The sequence below is a fragment of the Arachis hypogaea genome, chromosome 18, assembly GCF_003086295.3.
Source record: "Arachis hypogaea cultivar Tifrunner chromosome 18, arahy.Tifrunner.gnm2.J5K5, whole genome shotgun sequence".
In the NCBI taxonomy this organism is placed as follows: Eukaryota; Viridiplantae; Streptophyta; class Magnoliopsida; order Fabales; family Fabaceae; genus Arachis; species Arachis hypogaea.
The window spans coordinates 107,610,293-107,622,938 of NC_092053.1; the positions used below are offsets into that span (position 1 = coordinate 107,610,293).

Sequence of the window (12,646 nt, forward strand, 5' to 3'; positions counted from 1 at the left end):
TCAATTTTGCTTTTTTTCTTCCCTAATTATTTTTGTTATTGTTGTTATTGTTAACATCATCTTCTCGGGGTTGATATAATTTTATTTTCATCTCAGGAAATTTTCACTTGAGCAATTTTTATCTTGGGGTTTATTTTCATCTGCATTTATGGTTGGACTTCTATTTGCTTCTCCAATATTTGCTTCTCTTGCTAAAAGGTGATACTAACTTCGTCTTGTTGCTAAATTGAAGTAGCTTAGAGTAGGAAGAGTTAACTATATGAGACCGGTCCTACATGATTCCCTTTCAATTGCATGGTTTTTTAATGCATTTTTATGTTTTGAAGTCACAATCTGTTTCGTCTTATTGGTGTTGGATTGTCAGTTTGGACGTTCGCCATAGCTGGATGTGGTAGTTCGTTTGATTTTTGGTCTATTGCAATATGCGGAATATGAAGGAATATATTTTCAACTTGTCAAGGCCTTAATACTTTGCCATTTGCTAGTATTATGTATTGATTCGAGAGTCAAGACTGATGCCATGGTTTTGGCAGGCTAGTTGGTATAGGCGAAGCATCGTTCATAAGTCTTGCAGCACCTTTCATAGATGACAATGCTCTTGTTGAACAGGTTAGTCATAGCTCTTTCATTCCCATCAGAATTAGGTGAACTTAATGTCTCCACCAATGCAGAGTTGCAGCTTGTATTTTTATTGATGGTAGAAAACAGCACGACTTGCTACCTTCTATATGTGCATACCAGCTGGGACAACTTTGGGCTATGTTTTTGGTGGACTTGTAAGATTAATACTCATAAAATCTAGCTTTTTAGATGTTTCTCTTATTGTTTTCTTAGTTTGCTGGTTTAAATAATCATTTTATTTGTCATGAACTGATGTTGTTTGAGTATTAGTATAGTTGCTTATGAGTTAATTTTATGTACATATATGAGCTTGTGTAATGCTAACTTAAAGAACTATTCATTGGAAAATTTTCTACACACTTCGCATCCATTATTTTTTTTGAATGTGTCATCTGCAAATGAGTCAGCTTCAAAAATTCAAATAATGTGTAGGTTGGAGGCCAATTTAATTGGCGTATTGCATTTTGGGGTGAGGCAATTTTGATGCTTCCTTTTTCCATTTTAGGTTTTATATTGAAATATTTGTAGTTAAAGGGTAACCATTTTTTCTGAATGACTTGTTTCTAGAAGTTAGTCAATTTTCTACTCCTTCTAATAGTATCACAATATTTAATTTCTCACCATAGATTTCACTCCCATGGAATCCAAGCTGATACCGACATCTAACGAATGTGGAGGTACTGAAAATCTAATAAATTTAGAGAAAGAAATTTATTAATAAAGTAGATAATATTAACAATAAAGAAATTTTTTATAAATTTTTCATGTATTATAGTTTTATTTTACAATCACTGTGTAACCCATAAAAAGTTATTGTAAGTTTAAGACAACAATGGCACTTATGTTGCAGATAGACCAGCTAAAATATTATATTTTACCTTCATGATTGATATTTATGTTTCTCAGGTCACCATCCATATTGAAGAATTACATCACCAGGTTCTCAAAAGATATGCCGGAACTTTTGCGTGACCAAGTGTATGTCATAAATTTTTTTTGAACAAAAGAGCTCAACACGATAAGTGGAGCAACAAGGTCTCTAACCGTCTCAAACCAAGGTACAAAAGTAAAAAAATTAGCACCTACAAATAATCCCTTGTGTCATCTCCGGCATTGCCATCAACAATAAAAGGGGTCCAAGTTACACCAATCCCTGTAACTGATCAAAGATCTGTGGAACACCTCTTCTATTCCAGAATCCTTGTTATTAAAATTCCACTCATTCCTCTCTAGCTAGACATTCCAAATAACTGCAAAAAAACATATGAACCACTTGTTCTACTCCTCTTTCCTGTTGACAACTCCTGTCTAACTCTCAAAATGTTCTTTCAACGAACCCGGGAAAGCCCATTGCCGCCCAAGGTCAGATAGCCAAGCACCCCACACTTGCCAGGTAAATTTGCAACCAAGAAACAAGTGATAGATGTGTTCAACATCTTTCTTGCACAATACACACATGTGATCACCCTGGCTAAGAATTCCTAGCCTAAACAACCTTTCTTTGGTATTCACTCTGCCTATAAGAACAAACCAGACAAACAACTCCACTCGTGGCGGAACCAAGCCTTTCCATACTGTTTTGGTGAAACTGTAGCTGGATATGTCCTCCGGGATTGTTTCTGCTTGCATCACCTGCACAAAAGAGTTAGTTGAAAAGATCCCTTGCTTGTCAAACTTCCAAAAAACTCTATCCTGGTTATCACATGCTAACTTTACGGGCCGTAAGGTCTCATGCAAATGATCCACTAGTTCCAGTTCCCAATGGAATAATTCTCTCCTCTACTGGAAATTCCAAATCCACTCTAACCCGTCCCAAAACCCACATTTTCCTATGATGGATCCTCTTTGGTTTGAAACAGAGAAGAGCCTCGGAAAGCTCGACTTTAACGTCCCACTTTGTAGCCAAGTGTCTTCCCAGAACCGGGTTCGCATTCCATCACCCACCTCCATAGACATTCCAGCAATCATCTTATCTCTCACATTGCGGTCTTTGATCTGCAGCTGACAGATATCTTTCCAGGGACCTCCTTTACTAAGCAGTGTCTGCGATTGCAACATCACATTGGGGTTCAGGTTGTGGTAGAAACACACAATCTTCTTCCATAACGAACACTCCTTTTGAGAACTGCCACCACCACTTGAAAAGGAGGGTTGTGTTCCTAACCACGGCATCACCTACTCCCAGTCCACCCAATTTTTTAGGAGCCTGGACTACTTCCCACTTAACCAACGCCATACCATGCCTACCTTCCTCCTTACTCCATAGAAATTTTCTCTGTAGTGAAATTAGCTTCTCTGCCACTGCCTTCGGCATTTTATACAGGCTCAAGTAGTAGACCGGCAGGCTATTCAGAACAGCTTTAATAAGAACTAGCTTACCTGCTTTATTGAGTACTTTCGCCTTCCACAAGCTAAGCTTCTCCTCTACTTTATCAATTATCGGTTTCCACGTACTTACCCGCCTTGGGTTCGAACCTAAAGGAATACCAAGATATCTGACCGGAAGGTTAGCCTCCTTACATCCCAACAACTCACACATGTCTTGAGTCCATGGGGATTCGCAGTTGATTGGAATTAAGCTTGACTTATCAAAGTTGATGCTTAACCCTGACATCAGCTCAAAACTCCTTAGTAACCTGACATAGTTTCTAATGGTCTCCTCCTCCGATGGACAGAATAGTATAGTATCATCAGCAAACTGGAGATTTGATAGCACTATACTATCCTTACGAATCAGCAAGGGTGAAATCCGTTTGCTCCTGACTGCCTCCCCTACCATCCTATGTAGGACATCAACCACAAGTACAAAAAGAAATGGGGATAGTGGATCACCTTGTCTCAGACCTCTTTCCATCTTAAATGACTTTGTCGGTGAGCCATTTATCAATATCGACATTGAAGCTGTACCAACACACTCCTTCACCCATTCCCTCCACCTCCAACAAAATCCCATCTTCTGAAGTACAATATCCACGAAGCTCTACTTAACCCTGTCATACGCATTCTGGAAGTTCAATTTTATAATCGCTGCTTTCTTTTTCCTCATCTTTAGCCATTGTACTGTTTCGCACGCGATAAGTGCCCCATCATGTATCTTCCGACCCTTAACAAAAGCACTCTGCGTCTCACCTACTAAACCTGGCATCACTGCTCTCATCCTTTGAACCATGACTTTAGAGATTACTTTATAAACGCAACCAACCATGATAATCGGTCTGAGGTCCTTAATCTCCTTAGCTCCAGTGAACTTTGGTGCTAGGGCCACCCAGGTGATATTCGAATCAGAAGGCAACCTTGATGTATGAAAAAAAGTCTAATACAGCTGTCGTGAACTCTGTGCCGATCTCGTCCCAGCATTTTTTTAATGAAGTTCATGTTGTAACCATCGCTTCCTGGAGCTTTAGATGACTCACAGTCCCAAACTACCTCTTTAACCTCCTCCATCGTCGGGACCCTCTCCAAAGCTACTGCCTCTTCTTCATCAATTCAATTTACCAAACCATCCATAAACCCCACAACCGGCAATCTCTCCTGACGATACAAATCCTTGTAGAACTCTCTGATGGCAATTTTGATCTGGGCTTGATTTCTTATCAGTCTTCCGTTTATTACCAAAGCATCAATTATGTTATTCCTCCTTCTTGCCGATGCCAAGTGATGGAAGTACCTTGTGTTTTTATCCATGTCCTTCGCATGCCTAGACCGCGACATTTGTTTTCAGTGTATTTCTTTTCTCACATACCACTGCTTGCAACAGCTTACCAGAGCCTTTCTTCTAGCCTCGACTGTACCATCATAAACTCCATTCCCAGCCATCTCATCTAACTTTTTTATCTCTTCCTCAAAGCGTTGAATCCTCTTGTCTATATCACCAAATTTTTCCTTATGCCATCTCCCCAAAGGCAGAGTTAGAGCCTTCAACTTTTCTGTAAACTCGATTTCTCCAAGATTCCTCCACTCCTCCCTAACCGTTCTTAAGAATCCCTCATGTGTAAACCAAGAATCTAGACTCCGAAAAGGACGTGGACCATCTCTGAATTTGGAATTCTCCACTACAATTGGGCAGTGGTCAGACAAGCCTCTCGGTCCACCTTTTAATCGAATTTCCGGAAATTCCTCAAGCCATTCTACACTTAAAAGGACCCTATCAATCCGGCTGCAGGAGCGGCCTCTGAACCAGGTAAATTTCCGATCATTCAACGGTAAGTCCACTAGTTGCATATCTTGGACCCAATCTTTGAACTCTGTTGCCGATGCTGGTAACCTGTCTTGCCCTTTTCTCTCTCCAACCTGTATGATCTCATTAAAGTCTCCTATATAGCATATTGGATCCTGGCATAACCCAGCTACAAAGCTCAGTTCCTCCCACATAGCTAGTTTTTCCGTTCTAGTATGAGCACCATATACCAAACAAATTGCACAGTTAAACTCGTTCTTTAAAAGCACTCCCTCCACACATATCCATCTTTCACCTTTGTAACAGTTATTCATTTTAAATTGCATGTCATCCCACATTAACACCAGACCCCCAGATGAGCCTTCCGATCCTACAAACTCCCACCCAACACTATCGCTCACCCAAATACGAACTACGTCAAACTTGGTCACGACTTGCATCTTAGTTTCAATCAATCCTAACATATTCAACTTTTGCTTATTTTTTAGATTTTTCACCATACTCACTTTTTTCAACACCCCTTAACCCCCTAATATTCCAAGCGCTAAAAATTATTTTAAAACTGCTTTACACACCTTTTGAGATTTTTGGGTCTGCATCGTCGTGCCTTCTCTTTCTGCTTTGCTAACTTCTTCTTTTGATGTAAGACCCGTTCTGTTCCTAAAGGATTGCCATGATATCATCTTCTTCGTCATATTGCACGGCCCCTGATTCAACAGCCAGCTCCCACGTCATCCTATTCTCCAGCATCTGCTCCTCCCGTTCCTTGTCCTTCCCGTCGCTATTCGCCAGATTATCAGCACTAACATCCACAGCAAGTTCAGCCCCACTACTGCTTCTGTCAACCCCTTCAGCAACCATGTTCAATCGGTTCCCAGGTACATCATACGAATGCTTCAACAAGCCAACCTTTGAACCAGTGTCAGAACCCAGAGGTGCTGAACAGCGCAGCTCTGCTTCCGGTCCAGGCTCGTCGTTCCTGGGAGAGCGCGGCGACACCATCGCCGATGTTGGACAGAACCCCGGTGTAGCTTGAGCTTCCATGGGAGGTCGTTGGTCGCAGTTTGAGGCCAGTGTCACGGATCCAGCAACGCCCCTGCCTACGTTACCATGATCACCACTTAGACCTCTCTCCTCGCCGGCTTCAGTGCCGCCCTTCATCCGTGAGTTTGTCACGCCATCAATCCGCGAGAGCTGCCCCTTCCTTTGGTCTTGCAGCGCGGCGCACGGATCAGGATCCGGTAGGGCTTCAATCCGGATCACTCCTACCCGACCCGGAGTTCGCAGCCTTTCTCCTGTTGCATCTTCAGCGTGGGCAGTACGTGCTGGGCTAGTTGCTGAAGGATTAAGGCCCAAGCATACTGTCTTGGCACAGCTTTCACAATAATTCATATTGGTCCTCATAATAAGCCCTGCTTGGTTTCCTTTTTTCCTTAGCCAGCCGTTTTTCTTCGGCTTCTTATTATTATTGTAATCCCAGCTCATTGTTTTTTCAGATTCTGCATCATTAACACTCAAATCATTATTTCCCATACATTCCTCATTTTCCTCTGATTCAGAATCAGCCATTTCCCTTACTACACGCATTTGAACGGGATTGTAATTAATCCATTCATTCAAAATTTCCTCTGAATTTACGACTCTACCCTTATCCCATTCCTCCTCCCTTGGCATCACCATCACTAACTCATTCATCGAAACTATGCTTTCTTCCTCATCCATGGCCTTAGAGCTGCTAGCAACCATTTCGCATGCTTTAGGGAGGCACAGGCTACCTACTGCTTCAAATTTGCACTCCCCACTATAACTCTCATGACCAAATTCTTTAACCATAACATCAAACCCGCTCGTGCCAACTGTGACATGGATCCATTCATGAATGACGTCCATGATACATGTATCAATTTGCACTCGTCCGATGCTAAAAGAGAGGCAGGACTCTGTGGCTTCGTCACATCCAATCACTTCTCCCCATTGGCTTCCTATAACCTTGAACGTCTCTGCTGACCGCGTATGCAACGGAACACCAAAGCATTCTAGCCAGACCCTTCGAGTTTCACTACGCTCCTCCTCATCCCATCTCCATACGTTGTGAAAAAAATGCAGCATGTTGCTCATTTTGAACGTGTAGGCTTCTTCTGCACTCAAGACACTATAAAATATCATGAGAGCTTTGTACGGTCCTAGTTCTCGCACTTGCACCACTTGAGGCAGATTCTTCCTAATCATAGACTTTAGAGATGAGAAGTTAATAGCCTTTGTCGTCCCGCCTATGAGGCTCCTCTGTAGCCAGTCCAGGTTTACTTTTGTCACCAGAACTTCTATCTTCTTTGTCCACCCGTTGCCATGTGGATCTTCCTTTTTCCCCTCCTTACTCATCTCTTTAACATTTTTTCCTAGAAACCTCGTGCTATCCTCAGGTTGAGTTTGAATTTTCACAACATTCTGAGCATCACCCGCCACTTGAAGCCTCTTACTATTCTCATTTTCATTCTTGCGGCGATACCTAGCTTCTCTGACCGAGACAATCTTTCCTCTTAGCCTCATTCTATTCATCTCTGCAATGGCCTTCAAAGCTCCACCCTTTGTTGTATACCTGATGAATGCAAACACGTACGTATTACCATGTTTTTTGTTTTCGTGAGATATAGATATCATTTATGCGTCCAGTCCAGTTGAACAAGTGGAACAACTCCCTTTTTGAGATATCATCCGGGAGATGATCTACAAAAATTGAGAACGATTCGTTTTCCAATCGATAGTACTCTTATCGGTTCCAAACCCTTGGATCTCTACTGATTTGCCTAATCCCACCCCTCTCGGTGTTTCCCACCGTCATAAATGTTCTAGGTATTTACTTTTTTACTAACTGGGAGATAATCAATTTTTTTTCATGAAAATTTTATTGACAATATTGCCTGAGGAATCAAAACAGATTTTCAATTGAGGATTTGATAATTGAATCGTCAATTCAGAACAATTTCAAATATTATGACTTAAAGAGTTTAATCATTGTTAGGTTATATATCATACAATTTTATTATTTGGGCCTACTCATACTGGAGATCGAAGGCAGGATACAGCATTTACCATATGGTATGATAATGCGTCTAAATATCATATGCTTCATGTAAAATATTAGGAGAATTCATTACAAAAAGAGTTTAGTCAAAACAGTTCTATTGAAGACTTGGTTATTGATAGAGTCGAGTTGGGTTTTGATTATATGAAATCAACCTCGTCTAGTAGATTAAAGCTTGATTATTGTTCTAGTTGTGCATTTATTAATATTTATGAAAATTTTGCTTCTTTGACAATTTTGTTTTTGTTTTTTTTTTTGGACAGAGTAATGCTGACTTGTTGTTTGGAAGTATTACAATTGTTTGTGGGATTTGTGGTACGTTAGCTGGAGATTTGATTTTTGATAAAATGACTTCAAAATCTCATTTTTAGAATCTCATTTTCTTAACTGTACACAAGATTAACATACCAATTAGTACAATTAATAAAAGCACACACAAAAAATCATTCTAATTTCCCTCATTAACATACTAACTGATGCAACTAATAAAATTATCCAAAAAAAAAAATCTAATTTCTATTAGGATAAAGTACTGTTTTAGTCTTTAATGTTTAAGCTAATTCTTGATTTTTCTTTATTTCGTTCCTGATATTTAATACGTCCTATTTTTATTCCAAACGTTTTATTTCATCTTATTTTATTCCTCAAATTTTTGTCTAAAATACCCTTTATTCCAAACGTTTTATTTCATCTTATTTTATTCATCTTATTTTTGTCTAAAATTTTTGTCAAAACATACTACACTACAACACTATGATCTAATTAACTTGAACATTATTCGGTAACAACACTATTAATTACTAAAAAATTGTTACCGAAAAATAAAAATAAAAAATAAAAATTTACATATTTGGAATGACTAAAATACTAAATAATGTGATGTTTTGAATGATCAATATCTTTATTTATATCAATTTAGACATTTTTTTTTGGTGACTTGACATTTCTTTTCTCTAGATGTCACTCGTTGCTTTCTTAATTCTTAATTATTTTTTTTTTACTAATTTGAAACACACCATATAGTGAGACTGATGCAAGAGACGAGAGAGTGAGAGTGATTTTAACATCATTCTCTAATATAACTACATACAAGAGTAATTATCCGTGTCATATACGTGATAAGATTAAAATTATAATTTTAAATTATTTTTTTAAAATTAATTTAAATTATAATAATTTGATTAATAAAAAAGTAACATGTTATGTATTGTTTATTTTTTTTAATCTAGTGTTAATTATATTAACTCTAAAATAGTTATTAATCGGTTTTAATAATCTATTTTTTTTTCATTAAATCAGACATATATACTGAATGTGATCATAAATAATATAATAATAGTTAAATCCACCAACAAATATATTGACTATTATCACACTACAAAACAAATCAAATATAAAGGCTATTAGCACTTAGAATCGTAGTTAGTAACCCTTAGGTATGAAAAATAATAAACAGAAGAAGATCTATATCTGAGGTACAAATTTTCTAGATGATTAATAATTGTAACAATTCACTATTACCCCTTATATATATATATATATATACACACACATACACTAACTATACACGGTAATAATTAACAAATATTTTCAATGGAGATACTTACTACAATTAGGTGAAATTTATGTCATTATATTTTATTAACCTTTATGGTTAATTCAATAGAGATATTTACTCAATATATATGTTATCTACATTAATTATATACCAATATTTTTAAAAAAGAGCTAAAAGAGAAGCATACATAAATTGCTATATTTTTTTATTATATTATATAACTTAAAATTATAGTATCTTGCTATTATTAATTCTAGATACTTGCTATAATTATATCAAATTTAATTATGACTCTAAATAAATAAAATAGATAACATTCAATATTATTTTTTTTATATTCAATATTTACTGTAAATATAAAAAGTAAAATAATTAATAAAAAAATATGAACAGAAAATAAAACATATTAATTAAAATTCAATTTGTTATCTAATTAATCTTGTATTCATACGATATAACTTTACGAAAATGTTATGAATTACAATCTTTTTTATTCTACAAAAAAAAAATAAACACTATATGTAGTCTTTAATAGTACAAAAATAATTATAAGAATTAATTATTGATATTGATATTAATCAAAATTAATTATTGATACCCTAATTTTTTTAAAATATATTTTATCTTTTTAAAATATAATGCATGTATTGTGTAGATCTTATTATTATTATTATTATTATTATTATTATTATTATTATTATTATTATTATTATTATCCACTAATTGATATCAAATTAAATGGGTCACTATTAATATGTGCATCAACTATATCATAATAAAATTATTGCACTTGAATGAGAATTAGAACTATATCAATTAATATAATTAGAATGATTAAAAATATCGATGATTGATAAGTAGTTTAATAACGCATTGAATATTGATTTGATATAATTATAATGAAGATATTTTTTAAATTAATATAATAGTACATTATTCATGAGCTAATTATAATATAATTAGAATAAATTTATTTGAGAGAAAAAAAGAATTCCTGTGTAATTTTCAAAAATTATAATAATTTTTTATTTATGTATACGTATATATTAATTTTATTATATATATATATATATTACGATAGTTTTTCTTAATATATATACATATACATAAATAGTTTTATACATATACATAAATAAAAAATATATGAATTATATTTTGTTAAACTCCATGTTACCGGTTATTAAAAATATTTAAATTACATATATTAATTATTTTTTGTTATAATTATTTAGTTTAATATATATGATTATTTTTTATTCTATAATCGTGCAATAATTTTTTTATTTTTTATATCCATATATATTCCTCAATCCCGATCTCATTCATACGCATATTAACAGTTTTTTTAAATACTGATGTTTTAATTTTTTGTTTTCTTTTTTCTCACGTATCTTTCCTTTTTTTAAATAGTGATGTTTTAATATTTTTTTTAAATATATTTTTTTAATAATTACATTACTAATCTGAAATATCAAATGATAAAAAAAAGGTGATACATATATCCAAGAAAGAAAATAGACTGCCAATGAGTAATAGCTCAAATGGCATAGTCTCCCCATACGAAATTAAGAGGTTGCAGGTTCGATATATAAATTGAGTCAACAATTTAAATTTCTCTAAAACTAATTTAATCAAATACCAATATTAGAAATAAATTGCTTAAATAATATTTAATCTATTCTAGTCCTTAGACACGTATAGATTAGAGTCATTCTCATAACGACAACCAACTAAAATAACATCATAAGTTCGAACATTTAGAATTCGTGCAAATTCAGACCATTCTCTTGTTCTTTGAAAACCTTCTGTATCCCTAATAGAGTTGAATCGCAATTTCTTTTATGGAAAAAGAGTTACGGAGGTGGCTTTGATGTGTTAGAGACCGAAATCCTAAAGTCACTATTTATATTTGAGTGTGACACCTATTAAACCCTAAAGGCCAAATAAAATAGTATCTTTGGTTTTATTCTCATTTAATTATAAATCAAAAGTAATAATGACTTATTTAATTCAACATTTATGATAATAAATGAGATGACCATTATATAAGTCATTTAATATAAAATAGCTTAATTTGCGATTATAATTAATATATATGTTACCTATAAATAAATTAGGAAATAATAATTTCATAACAAAATAATCATTCAATTTGAATTACAATTAATTGATTGATTGATAGAAATTATAATAAATTGTATGATATTTAAATAATTAACCAAATCAATTAGTTGATATCATTAATTTATTATAATAAATTGAATTTAATGAGTTAAAAGAAATAAATTAAAAAATACCATTAAAAACATGCCACGACAATTTTATCATTAAGTGTAGAAATTTAATTTTTATATAATAAAATAGATATTTATAGATTATTATATTAAACACAGACTAAAAAAAACACACTAAACAAAACAAAAGCATCAATGGTAAAATATAACCTAAAAATTCACTTAAATTCAAAAAGAACATGTGATGAATTATAATTAATCTTTATATGAGAAGTAAAAGTAAAATAAATAATTAAAATAAAATAAAAAAAGTAATTAAAAAAATAAAAGAAGATAGAATCAATAATGTGTAGAGTAGATAAAAAATGTATTACAATAGAAGATTAATATAATTAATTAATACAAAGGATGAAAGAGAAAAATTAAAATACAATCTTATTAAAAAAATTACAAAAAATTTATTTTAAAGAAGAACATGTTAATCAAATTTTATAAAAATATTACAAAAAATTTAAATTATCTTTAAATAAAATAATAATACCGTTAAGAATTATTAATCAAAATAAATAAAAAAAGAATTAATATAAAACAAAATCATAGAAAAATATTAGCAAAATTAAGATAAAAAAATAAAAATAAAAAATTATAAATATTTTACCTGAAGTACAAAAAAAAGAAAAAAAAAGGGATATATAAAATAATAAGATAATAAATTGAATTAATTTGAGTTTATTTATTTCATTGCTTTATATATTATTTATTAAATAATTTAATATTTATCTCGATAAAATTAAATACTAAATTAGTTATAATTAATTTGATTTAATGAATCAAACAAATTTTAAAATAATATGATATTTACTCTAATTAAATTAAATATTTAAAATTATGATTAATGTAATTTAATGAATCAAATAAAATATTAAATGATGAAATATTTATCCTAATTAAATCAAATTACATAATTGATTAGT

General features: G+C 33.2%; 1 protein-coding gene and 1 pseudogene across 1 annotated transcript; one reads left to right on the forward strand and one right to left on the reverse strand.

Moving 5' to 3' along the window:
* Positions 1-142: 142 nt before the first annotated feature.
* Positions 143-1,593, forward strand: LOC112770242 (probable sphingolipid transporter spinster homolog 2; annotated as a pseudogene).
* Positions 1,594-3,601: 2,008 nt separating this feature from the next.
* LOC140181413 (uncharacterized) lies at positions 3,602-5,238 on the reverse strand. The gene is made up of 2 exons (XM_072224971.1): positions 4,364-5,238; positions 3,602-3,914 (listed from the first exon to the last, which is right to left on the reverse strand). The coding sequence occupies exons 1-2, from the start codon at positions 5,236-5,238 to the stop codon at positions 3,602-3,604; spliced, it is 1,188 nt and encodes a 395-aa protein (XP_072081072.1).
* Between the last annotated feature and the right edge of the window lie 7,408 nt (positions 5,239-12,646).